Genomic DNA, 13,086 nt, shown 5'->3' on the forward strand with positions numbered 1-13,086 from the left:
GGTTCTATCCCTTACAAACTGTCAGACCTTAGATAAGTCATTCCTGTCACACTGCCATGTGCAGAGTGGGGGAGCATACCAGCACTTTCCTTGTAGGGTCACTACAAAGACCTAAAAATATAACGTTTATCAAGTAATTGGAACAGTGCCTAGACCAGAACAAGCACTCAAATCTAAAGCTCTTATTACTACTTTCAATTTGTATTATCATTGTGGGCAAAAAAGTAACCTGAGCCTCCTTTTTCTATGAAGTGTGGAATTCTGGAACTAGAAAGCAATGATAATAATGACTAACACTTTTTTGAGAACTTAGTTGGGGCCAGCACTGTGCCAAGAACTTTACAAATGTCAGCTCATTTAATCCTCACAAAACCCTGCCAGGCAGCTAATTTTAGAAGCTCCATCTTATAGATGAGAAAACTGAGCCTCAGAGAGGTTATGTGACATAATTAATACTACATAACTAGTATGTATGTCCCAGAATTCAAACCTAGACATGCTTGGCCACAGGCCAAGGTTTTAACCCTATCGTTCCTCAGAGCCCATTGCTAGCGATTTTTCCTCCTTTAGAGACAGGGACCTGGAGACCCCCAGAGGCGAAGAACACCCAGCAATTCAGTGTCAGAACCAGGACTACGAGGCCTTTCAGACGTCTAGACCAGTGTCTGCCATGGAGCCAAGAACTGCCAGAGAGAGTGTTCAGATTTACCCAAGAGTCAGACAACTAGAAACATTATTCTTTTTTCCAGACTCACACTTCATTTCACTGTTAATTAAAATTTCCAGTTGAAAGTCGTTTCCCCTAAATTAGGCATGCCACTGCCTAATAAGCAGACATAACTGGGTTTGGGAGAAGTGGCCATCCATTGTCCAAATGAGATCCTCCTGCCAGGGCGTGCCTTGTGCTGGGACTGCCTGTGTGCGTGTGTGTGTGTGCACGTGTGCACACGTGCCTGCGTGCGAACAGCAAAATGCTCTTTGCAGGCCCTCTGCCCAGCAGCGCCTTAACTTAACCAAAAGATGAGGAGGCACAAGCCCAGGCTCATTTGCACGGCAGCCGTCTGCTCCGAGGGACAGAGGTAATAGCTCTGTTCATAAATCGCGTTGTTGTAGCAGCCGTTCCCAGTCTCCAGAGACATCCAGAGATGGCCTATTTGACTGAATGCCTTCCACTTCACTCCCCATCTGCCGCACAGCTCTTTGAAGACTCGCTTTCCTCCCTGCCTCTGGTTTGCACAGTGACAGAGACAGATATTCAGCCTCCGTGATGGTTTCTCCAGTTCCCTGACCTTGATAGTACCATCACCCACACAAAATTCAGCCCGACACCAAGATCCAGGAATCTCTCCCTCTAGACTACAGATTGTCAAACTTTTTAAAGCATGACTCACAGTACATTTTCCACTGTACATGCGAAACTTCCCAGTACTCATTCTTTCTACACGGGATATACTCTGATGTTACCCATTGTGTTCTTTTTAAAAAAATGTTTGAACCCTTAAATCAATTTCATGGCTCACTAAGGAGTCATGACATACAGCATGAAAAACAGTTAGGGGGCAAGGATGGCTCATCTGTTAAGTCCCAGGGTCAACATTGCAGACATATGCCATGGTTCCTACACGAACGGTTCCTAGTGCAACTTTCTCCCAGAGAGTCCCACGTGCAAGCAGAAAGAAACGAATGCGGCCTTTAGCAAAGAAGGGGCAGTGCAGAGGTCTCTGTTGTCAGCAAGACCACAGAGCAACGTAATCACAGCGTCCAGAGTCAGAGGAACTCTGTTAGCTTCTCTCTGGGCTGCCCTCACTGTTTACGTTACCCGGCTTCACCCGGCCTTGGACTTAGAGAGGTTCAGCTTCTCCTCCGCCACTTAGAAACTGAATCACTGGGGCAGCCACTTAAGCTCTCTGAGCCTCAGTTTCTCTATCTGTAAACTGAGGATTGCTTTTGCAACTAATCTTAAAGTGCTCAAAAGAACACCCAGCACCCTCTGAGGCTTGCTAGGTACCACCTGTCAATACCCACAGCGACTTTAGCTAAATAATGGAGACTGTCTCTTTTCAGTGCGGAGAACAGAGGATTATTTTCTATTTTTTTTTTCCCATTCACTATGAGGACAGGTCCAAGGGGTCCTCTGAGTGACTAAGACATGGCAAGTATTTTAAGATGGAGGAGGTAAGAGCTGCAGGGCTAGGACATAAAAATTTCAGGACAAATGCAGCAATTAACATAACATTTCTTCATTCTTCTTAGGAACCCAAAGCTACCCATTTATTAAAAATATCTGTCTCCTGTGTCTGTAAATAAAGGACATCTGGCAACCGGAGCCCCTATTTCTAGCACAGTCTTCTGATGGTGAAGCTCCGCGTGCTTCTTGACGAGAGCACCAAGCAGGTGAGGCCTTCAGCAGAGGGAGGACTGGCTCGGAGGCCACCTGCCTGGACTGGGAGCACGTGGCAGGGCAGTCGCCGTGTCCAGAGACAGCGGGACTCCTTGAGAACACGCTCATGGGCTAATCCTCCCAGGGAGGTTCCCTGAATTCCTTCCAAAAAGACCTGATCGGTGCAATAACACTTTAGGTCCCGGAAGTGAAGAACAGTTGGGATCAGGCAGTGATCATGAGGATGATGGGGAGGGGGAGGAGGAAGAGGAAGAGAGAGAGAGGAAAGAGAGGGGAGTGGGAAGGAGGAAATAACACTTACAACAGGATTGCCTACCATGTGCCGGGCATGGTGTGAGGATTATTTCTAATCCCCATATCAACCTTGCCAGAAAGAAAATAGTATCTTCTCTTTAATAGGAAACGAAGCTTTGGGGATACTGACATATGGGAGGCCATACAGTCATTGTATGGCAAGGTCAGGATTTGAACCCAGCTCTCTTTGCCCCCCAAACACAATATTGCTCTTCCCATGACATAAATCTGCCTCTAAGAGATGGATTCCTGTATCGTAATAACTCCCAACATTTTGGAAAACATCCGCACCAGCATTCCAACTTCCTTTCCTACCTCCTAGGGGAGCATCTACCCACGAATTCACCTATTTAAAACTTAAGCCCCAGCGCCTCTGAGCACACCATGGGCCCCAAATAGGCTGCTTTCACAGCAAGCACTAATGGCTTTGGAGTATTGCAAACCCAAGCTGTTACACAGGTATTCATGATTAAAAAAAAAAAAAGAAACAAAAAACAGAACAAAACAAAACCAACCACTGTGTACAGTATTAAAATAAATTGATTCCATACAAATTTTTATTTTGTAGACTTTCTTGGTGTGTCTGCTATTAATCTTCTGGGAGCATTTAGGTTTATTTACTCCAAGAATTTTGCTGTTTATCTAATTGTATCAAACATTTAATTAAAAGAGCTGTCGGCTTGCCTCTAACGCTTCCAGCCTGCAGACTGAGCTGCGTCTCACGAGGTTGTGGTTTCTGTTACTGGGTCTTTCCCTGTCAGTGAAGGTCAGTCAAATTATTAGTGATTTTAATGAGTTTTCCCACAAGTGGTCCTGTTATTTAGAGCCAAAACTATGTAGCAAGGGAGTTTTTTCCCCTTGCCTTTGAAAACAGCAACACAAAGCAAACTATGTTGCCAATTGCTTTCTTGAAAAATCTTTTCATCCGGGACATGGCTTCCCACTGCTTCACGTCCCTCCAGCGACTTCTTCCAGGAGTTGCACTTTTGATCCCATAACGTGATGGGGGCCATGTAACAGCGTTTTGTGTCTGTAGAGGAATTTACAGGCTACGAGGCACATTTACATAGGCAGTCTCCTTTCATCCTGACCACAATCGTGATTCCCGGATTGGCAAAGAATCTGCAGGCACAGTGAGGTTACGTGACTTTAAAGACATCACACAGCTAGTAGGTGGCGGGGAAGAAACAGGGCACATCTCTAAATGCAGCGTTTTACGTGCTGTCTCTCAGATGCCAGGTGTTTGAGGTGGGGGGGCCTGCCAGAAGACGACCCTGAGCCAAGGATTTGGGTGGACATAATTTATTAGTAAAGGGTTTTGGGACGAACCGGGGGGGGAGTGGGGAAAGGTTAGGGAAGATTAGAGAAGGGGAAGAAGCCAACCATGAGAGTCTGATTTAAGGCCAAGTCTCCATCTCCCCTGGGGAGCTCTGGAGAGTAAATTGTGCCTCAGAGTTTCTCCTGCTTAGAAGCCAGGGAGCAGCCGGGCCTTTGTACTCCCGCAACTGTTAGTTGTTGGTTCTTGGAGGTACTTAAATTCCCAGGCATTTACCATTCCAGAGCCCAAAAGCAATAATCCTGTGAAGATCTCTGATGTGAGCCTTCATCAGCAAAGCTTGCAAAACAGGGCTGGGAAAGGAATTCCAGGAAATCCAAATGGGGTGCATATAATGTGCAACACACCCTGCATTTGTTCATTCAACCAGCAAGCATGCACTGAGCATCCCTAAGTGCAAGACAACTCCATCCAAAGCACATCCCCGGGGTCCTCTTCCCCCAAGCCAATTTTAGTCTCATCGGTTTTGTCTCCTTTATAACACGTATTCCTGCATGAAAGCTGCCTCGTTCTTGATGCTTACGTGTGTGTTGCTTATTTCTTCCTACTAGAATTTAAACTTCTTGGGAGCCTGAGCTCAGTCTGCCATGTTCATCACAGTAGCCAGGAAAGACAGGTGAGATTCAACCATGAGAAGGGGGGTGGGAGGAAGAACATTCTAGGCAGAGGGCACAGGAAGCTCAAGGACACTGAGGTGGAAATAAGAGGGTAAGAGTGTTTAAGAAACAGAGAGGAAGCACGTGGGAGTAGGTTGGTAACACAGGGCTTTGTGCGCCATGGTAGGCAGAGTGGCCCTTACTCCAGCTACGGTGAGAAGCCATCAGAGAGGCCAACCACTCACATGGCATCTTTGTGACAGTGATTCCATCTTTAGCCCCAACCCTCACCATCTCTCTTGACAAGACTCTTTGTACCTCTTTCAACATATGTAATGGGGAAGCAGGAGAGGCTCTCCACAGACTGATTTTCTATTCAGCAGTTTGTGCATGAATGCCGACAGGATATATGTAGACTTATGTCAACAAGACAGGATAGCGAGGTTTTATAAAGAGAGACAAATTATCCTCACACACGCCAAACAGAAAAATCTCTGCGGTGCTGCAGTCTCAACACTGCTGAGCTTAGCAAGTCACGATTTGTTTCCTGAGCTAAAATTTCAAAAGGAGGATGCACCCGGTTTTCCTCTTTTCTTCCTCTGTGTGCATTTCTGAATAGCCACTCAAACCCCAAACTCTTGTTAGATTGTAGTGGAGAAAGCAGAGAGCAGGTGTGAACACTCCCATCCTAACTGACGTGGGAAGCACAGCTCCATGAGGGAAGAGTGGAGATGTGTCTGAGTAGAAAGAACCAGTGGGAACTTTAAAAGAAAAAAAAGAAAGAAAACCCTGCCTACTTCTTTTGTGTGCTGTGGTCTCTGCTGCTTTCGTGTGCCGTGAAGGAATTTCAGGTGAGTCACCGGCGCTAATGATAAGGCTGATTTGGCTGTGTAGTTTAGAGGAGTTGTCAGATAATATTGTCTCTAGCTAAGGCTAAGAGATGACCTTCTTTTTCGTGTCGCAGATGAGGAATTCATGGCACTAAGTGTATAAGAGACTCATCCAAGGTCACAGAGTAGGAGGTACCTAACCCTACAGCCTTCCTTCACCCAGTGTTTCCTTGTCCAGCTAGAGGACCTTCCTCCACACCATGCTATCTTTGAAAGGATGAACTTCAACCTCAGCTATACTGTGCTCTTGAATCATAGACCCTCACTAACATCAGAAAGATCATATGAATGAGGAAAATTACCACTTGGGGAAACTACACTTCCAAATTAGATCTGGAACATTTTAGACCTTGCAGAGCTAGGCTTAAGGTTCTGTTCCTAAAGTTTTCAGAAATATGACAATCTGAGTTATGAAAAACAAATGTATGGCTTTGTGCTGTAGGGTTGATGGGTCCGCATGAGAGGCACCTGAATCACTCCCTTCTGCAAGAACAGTTAAGACCACCCCGCAGGTAGAGAGGAAAACAAGGTGACCTCACCTTTTTGTCACTGAGGCCAGTCACTTGGTCCACAAATTCCTCCTGGATCATGAAAGCAGCCAGGTTGGCCGTGTAGCTGGCCAGGAAGATGACGGCGAAGAAAGCCCATACGGACACCATGATCTTGCTGGTGGTTCCTTTAGGATTCTGGACAGGCACGGAGTTGTTGAACACCAGGCCCCAGAGGAGCCATATAGCTTTCCCGATCGTAAAAGAAGGCCCATGGGGTGCTGCAAAAGGAAGAAAGGACGTTTTCAGCATTTTCTCAAAATGCAAACTTGTGCATATACGATCACTATACGGCAGCCCCCAGCAACACTGGAGGTTGCCAGAAGGTGGAATTCTGTCATAACTGTGTCCTATCATTGCCCCGGAACCACAGCCCCAATAACTTTTAAAAGAAATTAGCATTCTTCCTACATTTCTATCTAACTGGACTTTTGCTGCATTTCTTTAAAAGAAAACAATAAAGAAAGGACAAGAAAACGGTTGTGCAAAATGAGGCTTTGAATAAGAAGTAGTGTCATGACCTGTTTTAAATTTGGATTTTATTTCCATTTGGGAAAACTGATCTTCTTAATAAACATAAAGAGAGCCTGGCAAACACGTGTGGATGGGGGCTGCTTCAGAATTCTCTGGGCGTGCTATCGTATAAGATCCATGCAATTCGGCAGGACTGATGCTTGGTATTCTAATCCGATTGTCCCGAGTAATTGCTCCCGTTCAAACTGAGATGTAAAGTGTGCACAATATAGGGAATTAAACCAAACTGAAAGCCTCTCCAAATGGAGACATTAAGGAATGAAACAACAGAGCTTAATTCTTCCAACACTTCACAGATGGAAGACATCGCGTCGTAGGGTCATGGAAAATGAACACTGGTATCACAGCACTGTTTTTCTCTCGGTGTATCCTTGCAAGAGCTGTAGGTCCCTTTTAAGATTCTTAAATGTTCCACACAACAGACTTAACTAAAGAGGCAGAACAATATGCCAAAATTTATCGGGATGGGGACTATGTGGGTTTTAAAACACAAACGTTAGGGTTTTCAAGCCTTTGTTTTGCACGGGGAAAAAAAGAATCAATTTATGCCCTCATTTCATGGAGAAAAAAGGTCTTCCATTAACAGAAGGTTAATTTTTATGTCATTTAAGTAAATGAAGATATGAAAAAATGATCCACTTAGACCTCAGTTGGCAATGCAAGCAGAACAGGCAATAAATAAAATCGAGAAATGAATTCAGATTGATGGAAGTTATGAGGTTCTGGGCAGAAAGCCGAGGAAAAGCAAGCTTTCTGCATATTGGAGGCCAAACGCAGGCTGTAGCAATACTTATAACATCCATAACACAACACATTGAAGAGAAGGCAATTAATCCTATTATTCTCAATCTCAACCTCTTGTTTCCTCTTTGCTTAGTTTTATGATCTTCTGGGCTTATTTCCATGAGGCTGGGAACTCTGAGGGAAAAAAATAATTAGAGTCAATCCAATTAACTTTATGAACTACTTAATTTTTTATCAGGGAGGCATATTGATCGGAAGTGACAGCTACTTGGGAATCGTAAATAGACAGTTGCAAGGAAACTTTCAGGAATTCCTGATTCATGAATACTATTACTGGGCCATATAACTTTCCCCGTAAAGTGCAGTGAAATGTAACAAAAAACCATTTTGCATAAAGAAACAAGTCGCTGTCGTTTTCCTGGGAGCTGCCACACGCAGATACTCAGGAAGCAGATGAGTACGATGGAAGGTCCACGGAGGCAACACACCAGATTCTCTTCTTTACGATAGCCTTATCGCACATGCTTCAGTCAGGGGGAAATTATGGCACGTGATGGCCTTTGGACCATTTTTAACCTCCAAGCTACGTCTCACATTTATCTACTCATCTCCATCCTCACTGCCCTCATCCAAGACCAAACCGCTGTAATCCTTTCTCTTGGAAAACTGACACTTTCTTAACCGGCCTTCCTGCTTCCCCTGTTGCTGTCCCTCCCACTATGTTGACAGAGTAGCCCCAGTGACATTTTTGCCTCGTGCCTGTACTCCCTCCCATTGCGTTTGGAAGAAAATCTGAAATCCTGCCATGGTCAACTGCCTATCTCTCTGACTTCATCGTATGCTATTGTCTACCTCACTGGCTCACATCTCTTCTGTTTCTTGAACACACCAAGATTGACTTCCCGCTCGAGGCTTTTGTGTTCACTGTTCCTCCTGCATGGAATGACTTTATCTATTTCACACACGACTGACTCACTCTCATCCTTCAGGTGTCAGCTCTACGATCATCCTGTCCTGGGTGACCGTCCTATCTGACGCAGTGTCCCACACCATCATCATCACACCACTCTTTTCTTCTTCTTGATATTTATTACAATCTGTGATTATTAATATGTGTGTTTACTTGTTATCTCCACAATTAAACCCTAAGCTCCCTGAGAGTCAAGAAGTCTCTATCTGATTTACCAATACAGTACTTGGCATATAGTACCCATGTGACAAATATTTATTAAATAAATGTGTAAATCACAACCGCACAAACTTGGATCATGCAAATGTAAAGATCTACTCTAGCACAGTATGATCACTTACAGAAATTGTCTCAGGTTCCACCCTGTCGGAAAGCTCCTTAATGCTATGCTGTGATATCAGTGTTCATTTTCCATCACCCTTTTAGTGAAGGCTTGCGATGTCCCACTAACCACAACATGATCAAGTATGGCATTTTTATTGTTTGGTTGATTGGAGGTGGTTTATGTAGTATCCATCATTCTTCAGTGGTTAAGAAGATTTCAATAAAACTAATTTGCTTACGAGATTCCCAGGACCTGCTGACTGTTTCCAATACTGGATCTTCCAAGTGGAAAGGAGATGTACCAAATTAGGGTGTCCTGTTTTTGGGAGCATTTGAGACTTTAAGATATCCTATCCTCCACTATAACAAGTCATTTTTTGGGAAAGAGATTTGGTCCTGGCACCTCTCTGATAACATCCATTTAGAAGGTGTTGTGCCCTGGGGAAATCCAACTCAAAATGCTGCGATGTGTTCATGTATGTGACATGAACCCTGGCTACAGTGGGAGTCTTTTAATGATTTATATGCAATGAATGCCTCTCAATTCAATTTTCTATCCACTAATTGCCCTTTTATCAAACATGATGCACTAAGGTCAGGCACTATCAAGAGGAAAACGTAACTCTTTGGGGAAAGATACCATTTATAGTTATATTTATTGTTCAACTGATGCAAACTGATTCAGTAGTTTGAAGAATGTTCCTAAACTAGCTTCTCCAAAGCCATTTATCTGCACAGACTGAAGTTGAGGCTCACTATAATTTTAGCATTTCTTTTGACATACATTTTAAAAATTAATTGCCGAAAGAACCCTTCTTCAAATCTGCTTTCTTAACAAATTGAACATCAGTGGTTTTTTACCTAATAACTCTTGACTTCACTTTATAACAAGATTAAAATGTTTTATTTTGTTTTACCCTTCTTTCAGTTGAAGTGAATAAATCATACTTGTCTGGCATTATAAGGAATATCAATGACCCAACATCATTCATATGATGGCATACCAAGGCAATATAGGTTGACGTGTTCTAAAACAGAAATCTTCACTGAAGGTAAATGAAATAGCATCGACATTGAATCATGCTCAAGAAAGCTTCCTTACCTTTCCCTTTGGCTAAATTTCTGTTGTACCCAACAGGACTGAAGTATTCGAAGACAAAAACAGCTATGGCAGAAACAATGAGCAGCATCACAAACATCATCACCCAGACAGAGGCGCTGAAGGGCTCTGCAAATAAACAGACCAGAGGGATGGAAACGCCGTCCATTAGCTCTTCCTCACCCTGCGCAGGAAGCCCAGACATCCATTTGCAGGTTCACCAAAAGATTTTCTTTAATAAGAATCCGATCATTCAAAAGAAGCTAGTCATTTTTTATTCATACATTTAAACCATTCTTTATTCTATAAAATAGTTGAAGTATTCTACAAGACTGCATGTAATAGGATAAAAATAGAGAAGAGCATATGACATTTTACAAATTAGGCCAAGGATAGTAACAACAAAAAAAGAACGGTAAGACCAAAAGAGAAAGTTACAATGCAGAAAAACAGGCCACAGGGTCCTATAAATTACAGAACCATCAGGGGGCCACAGCTAGGGAGAAACAAGATTAGATCTAAACAGCCATAAGGCTCCTGTAGACTGGTATGGTTTTTATTTTTATTTTTACATACTAGAGGGATGATATGCAGGGAACTCCAAAAGTAAAGGGAGAATTATAACCTATTAGGGAAGGATTATAAAATCGTTGGGTTAACAGGAATATTGGAAAGTCATGATGTGCCCCCACTGCTACCACACCCTGCATTTCACCTTCTGCATCAGACTGATGAGATCTCTATGGTTTTATTCATCTTGTTGATGTTGGTAACAGGCTAAATTGCAATCAAAAGTCTATTAAGGATATTATATTCACATGATAATTCAATAAAAAAGCATCCCTTAAAGAGTAGAGGCCATGAAGTGGTAGATGGATAGATGGATATTTTCCCTAAAAGTAGGTTTCATCAGTTCATTTGCATGTGACTTATGAAGGAGGTGGATGTCCCAGAAGGGGAGGCCAAGTCACAAGCTTCTAAACCTTAGAACACTCTAGAAAGGTAAGAGATACTATGTAAAATAAATCAACATTTCTATTCAACTTGATTGAGTATATGAAAATTAGCTGATTAAAGCCATTTTATCCATTTATGATATAGATTTGATAGAAAATCAACAGAGACTAACATTTAATAATGAATACTTCTCTACCTGAATCTAACATTGGGAAGAAACTGCCCATGGACACCAATGAACTTAAAATTCTTTTTTAAATTCCACAAGCAAATATTTTTCAAGGGTAAAATAAGTCCAATAATACCTCATGAACAGTAAACATTTTACTATTTTTAAATTGTTTTCCTAATGGAGCTACTGGTAATAATGAAGCACCGTGCTAATAGCAGGCCACCTTCTTATTAGAACCCGTGACTACCTAACACAAATTCCAATTTAATGAGCTTATTGTGTAAAAAGGAACCAATTTGCCTGAACTTTAACTCTACTGGATTAATTTAAAAGTCGGAAGGAATGCTTTGCAATGTATTTTGATAGTGCAGATACCTTGAAAAGGAACAGGTAACAATACAACTTACTTGACCTAAATAACATACGTTGAACTCCAAGAAATCAACAAGATAGCAACTGAAATTTATCTTAGTTAAATTTAGCTTGAGTAGTAAATGTCCCTGAAATCACAGCAATTTAGTAATGAGGTGTGTCCAAAAGGGAAGATAAATAAATAAATGATTAATATTCAAGAATAGAGATAAAGCAATTCTCCATGTTGGGTACACTGATGGCATGGGGTGTTTTACCAGAGGAGGGTCATTGCAATGGGTAAACAAGCACACACATGTAAGGCATTTTGCAGTGTGCCTCCCACGCTTATACACACGATATATTCAGTGAAATAGCTTTTTGATTCCAGGATTAAAGCCAGAAATGATGGGGACAATGTGCTGTCCATGGTGCTGAAAAGATGCCCTGGTGTCCTGGTACACTTTTTTAAAAAGCGCTTTTTAATCTGATCACTTTGATTTCTCTGCATGCTGTGATAACATTATTTAAAAATTAAGGGAAGTCCTTACTGAATTCCTCTATTCACATGTCAAAATCTGTGAGCCTGCAGTGGACTTTATATGGCAGGTGCATCCTAGTCACTAACACACTGGTCAGAAATTAGGTGGACACTAATCAAGCAACTTATCCCAGATGTTTTCTCACTTAGAAGTGACCATAATTGTCCCTTAACTTGCGGGCATGACACAGAGATAAAAAGGATTCTGCTGCAGTGTTCTGGAAATAGGAAATGAAGTACCTATGAGCGCCCCCAAAGGCCTGTTATTCTCAGAACAACACATGCACACACACACCCTTTGCCATGAAGAAAAATATCAGGAAGATGCAGAAGCACCGTATTGACAGTGTCTAAGGAGTGACCCAGAGATGTTTTAAATAGCTCCGGATTACATCCTCTAATGGCTTAAAACATTCAATATTTGTCCATGAAGGAACTTCAATCTAGGAGGCAGCAGGTCAGGATTTCTTTGGATCAAAGAATCCAACTCACTTGAAAAGTCTTTAGAATGAACTAGATGGAAATATTGCAAGAGACGTCATCTCTGTCCTTGAAGAGCCACTGGTTACATTTTCGCACAAAAACTCAGAGGCATTACCTGTGAGTGTTTCCGATGTGAGTTAATGGAGTTTGCGGAGGAGAGAGAATAAGAAATAATGAAGAGCAATGCAATCAGATTTTGAATGTTTTGGCTCTTCCAGATGACTGAGCCAGTGAATGGAAAAATGTAGCTTAGCATGGTTCATTATGACTTTCCAAACCTGCAGATAATGACCGTAAATAAGAGGGTGCACAGTCAATCGAATAGGGATGTAATTTAGTGACTAGGAAAAATATTAAGCCTACTGTGTAAAAACAGCTCTGAAAATAGTTTCCTCTGGCTACAATTTATTTTATTTTATTTTTAAAGATACAGTAGGAAAAGTATGGGGCAAAGGAAGATTTGCTACATTTAGCAAAATACTTGATTTTTTATGGAAATGTTCTACGGATGCAGGTAAGATAAAAATCTAGGGAAACTGGGCTGAGGTCAGATTAAATATCAGTGACCCATTTTTATGAGACACACCAATCGATTTTTTTTCCTCTCTCATTGAACTGCAAAGAAGTTCTCTCTAGCTCACTAAGGAGATATGGGAATAATTTGTGAAAAGAAACTAATTTCTTTCCATTTTGTTCTATGAACTCACTTCCTCCAACCCTTTCTTCTTTGAGACAGAGTCTCCCTCTGTCGCCTGGGCTAGAGTGCCGTGGCGTCAGCCTAGCTCATAGCAACCTCAAACTCCTGGGCTAAAGCAATCCTTCTGCCTCAGCCTCCCCAGTAGCTGG

The 13,086-nt window shown here is 42.3% G+C and overlaps 1 protein-coding gene across 3 annotated transcripts in view; it reads right to left on the reverse strand.

Moving 5' to 3' along the window:
- The window catches only part of GRIN2A (glutamate receptor, ionotropic, N-methyl D-aspartate 2A), a 356,110-nt gene that overhangs the window by 54,900 nt on the left and 288,124 nt on the right, over positions 1-13,086 (reverse strand). For all 3 annotated transcript variants that reach the window (XM_012647585.1, XM_012647586.1, XM_012647587.1), the window contains 2 exons: positions 9,740-9,865; positions 6,057-6,286 (listed from right to left, as the gene is read on the reverse strand). In XM_012647585.1, coding sequence (XP_012503039.1) covers positions 6,057-6,286; positions 9,740-9,865 — 356 coding nt within the window. The remainder of the gene's footprint in view (positions 1-6,056; positions 6,287-9,739; positions 9,866-13,086) is intronic.

The sequence above is a fragment of the Propithecus coquereli genome, unplaced genomic scaffold, assembly GCF_000956105.1.
Source record: "Propithecus coquereli isolate 6110/MARCELLA unplaced genomic scaffold, Pcoq_1.0 Scaffold27, whole genome shotgun sequence".
Classification (NCBI taxonomy): Eukaryota; Metazoa; Chordata; class Mammalia; order Primates; family Indriidae; genus Propithecus; species Propithecus coquereli.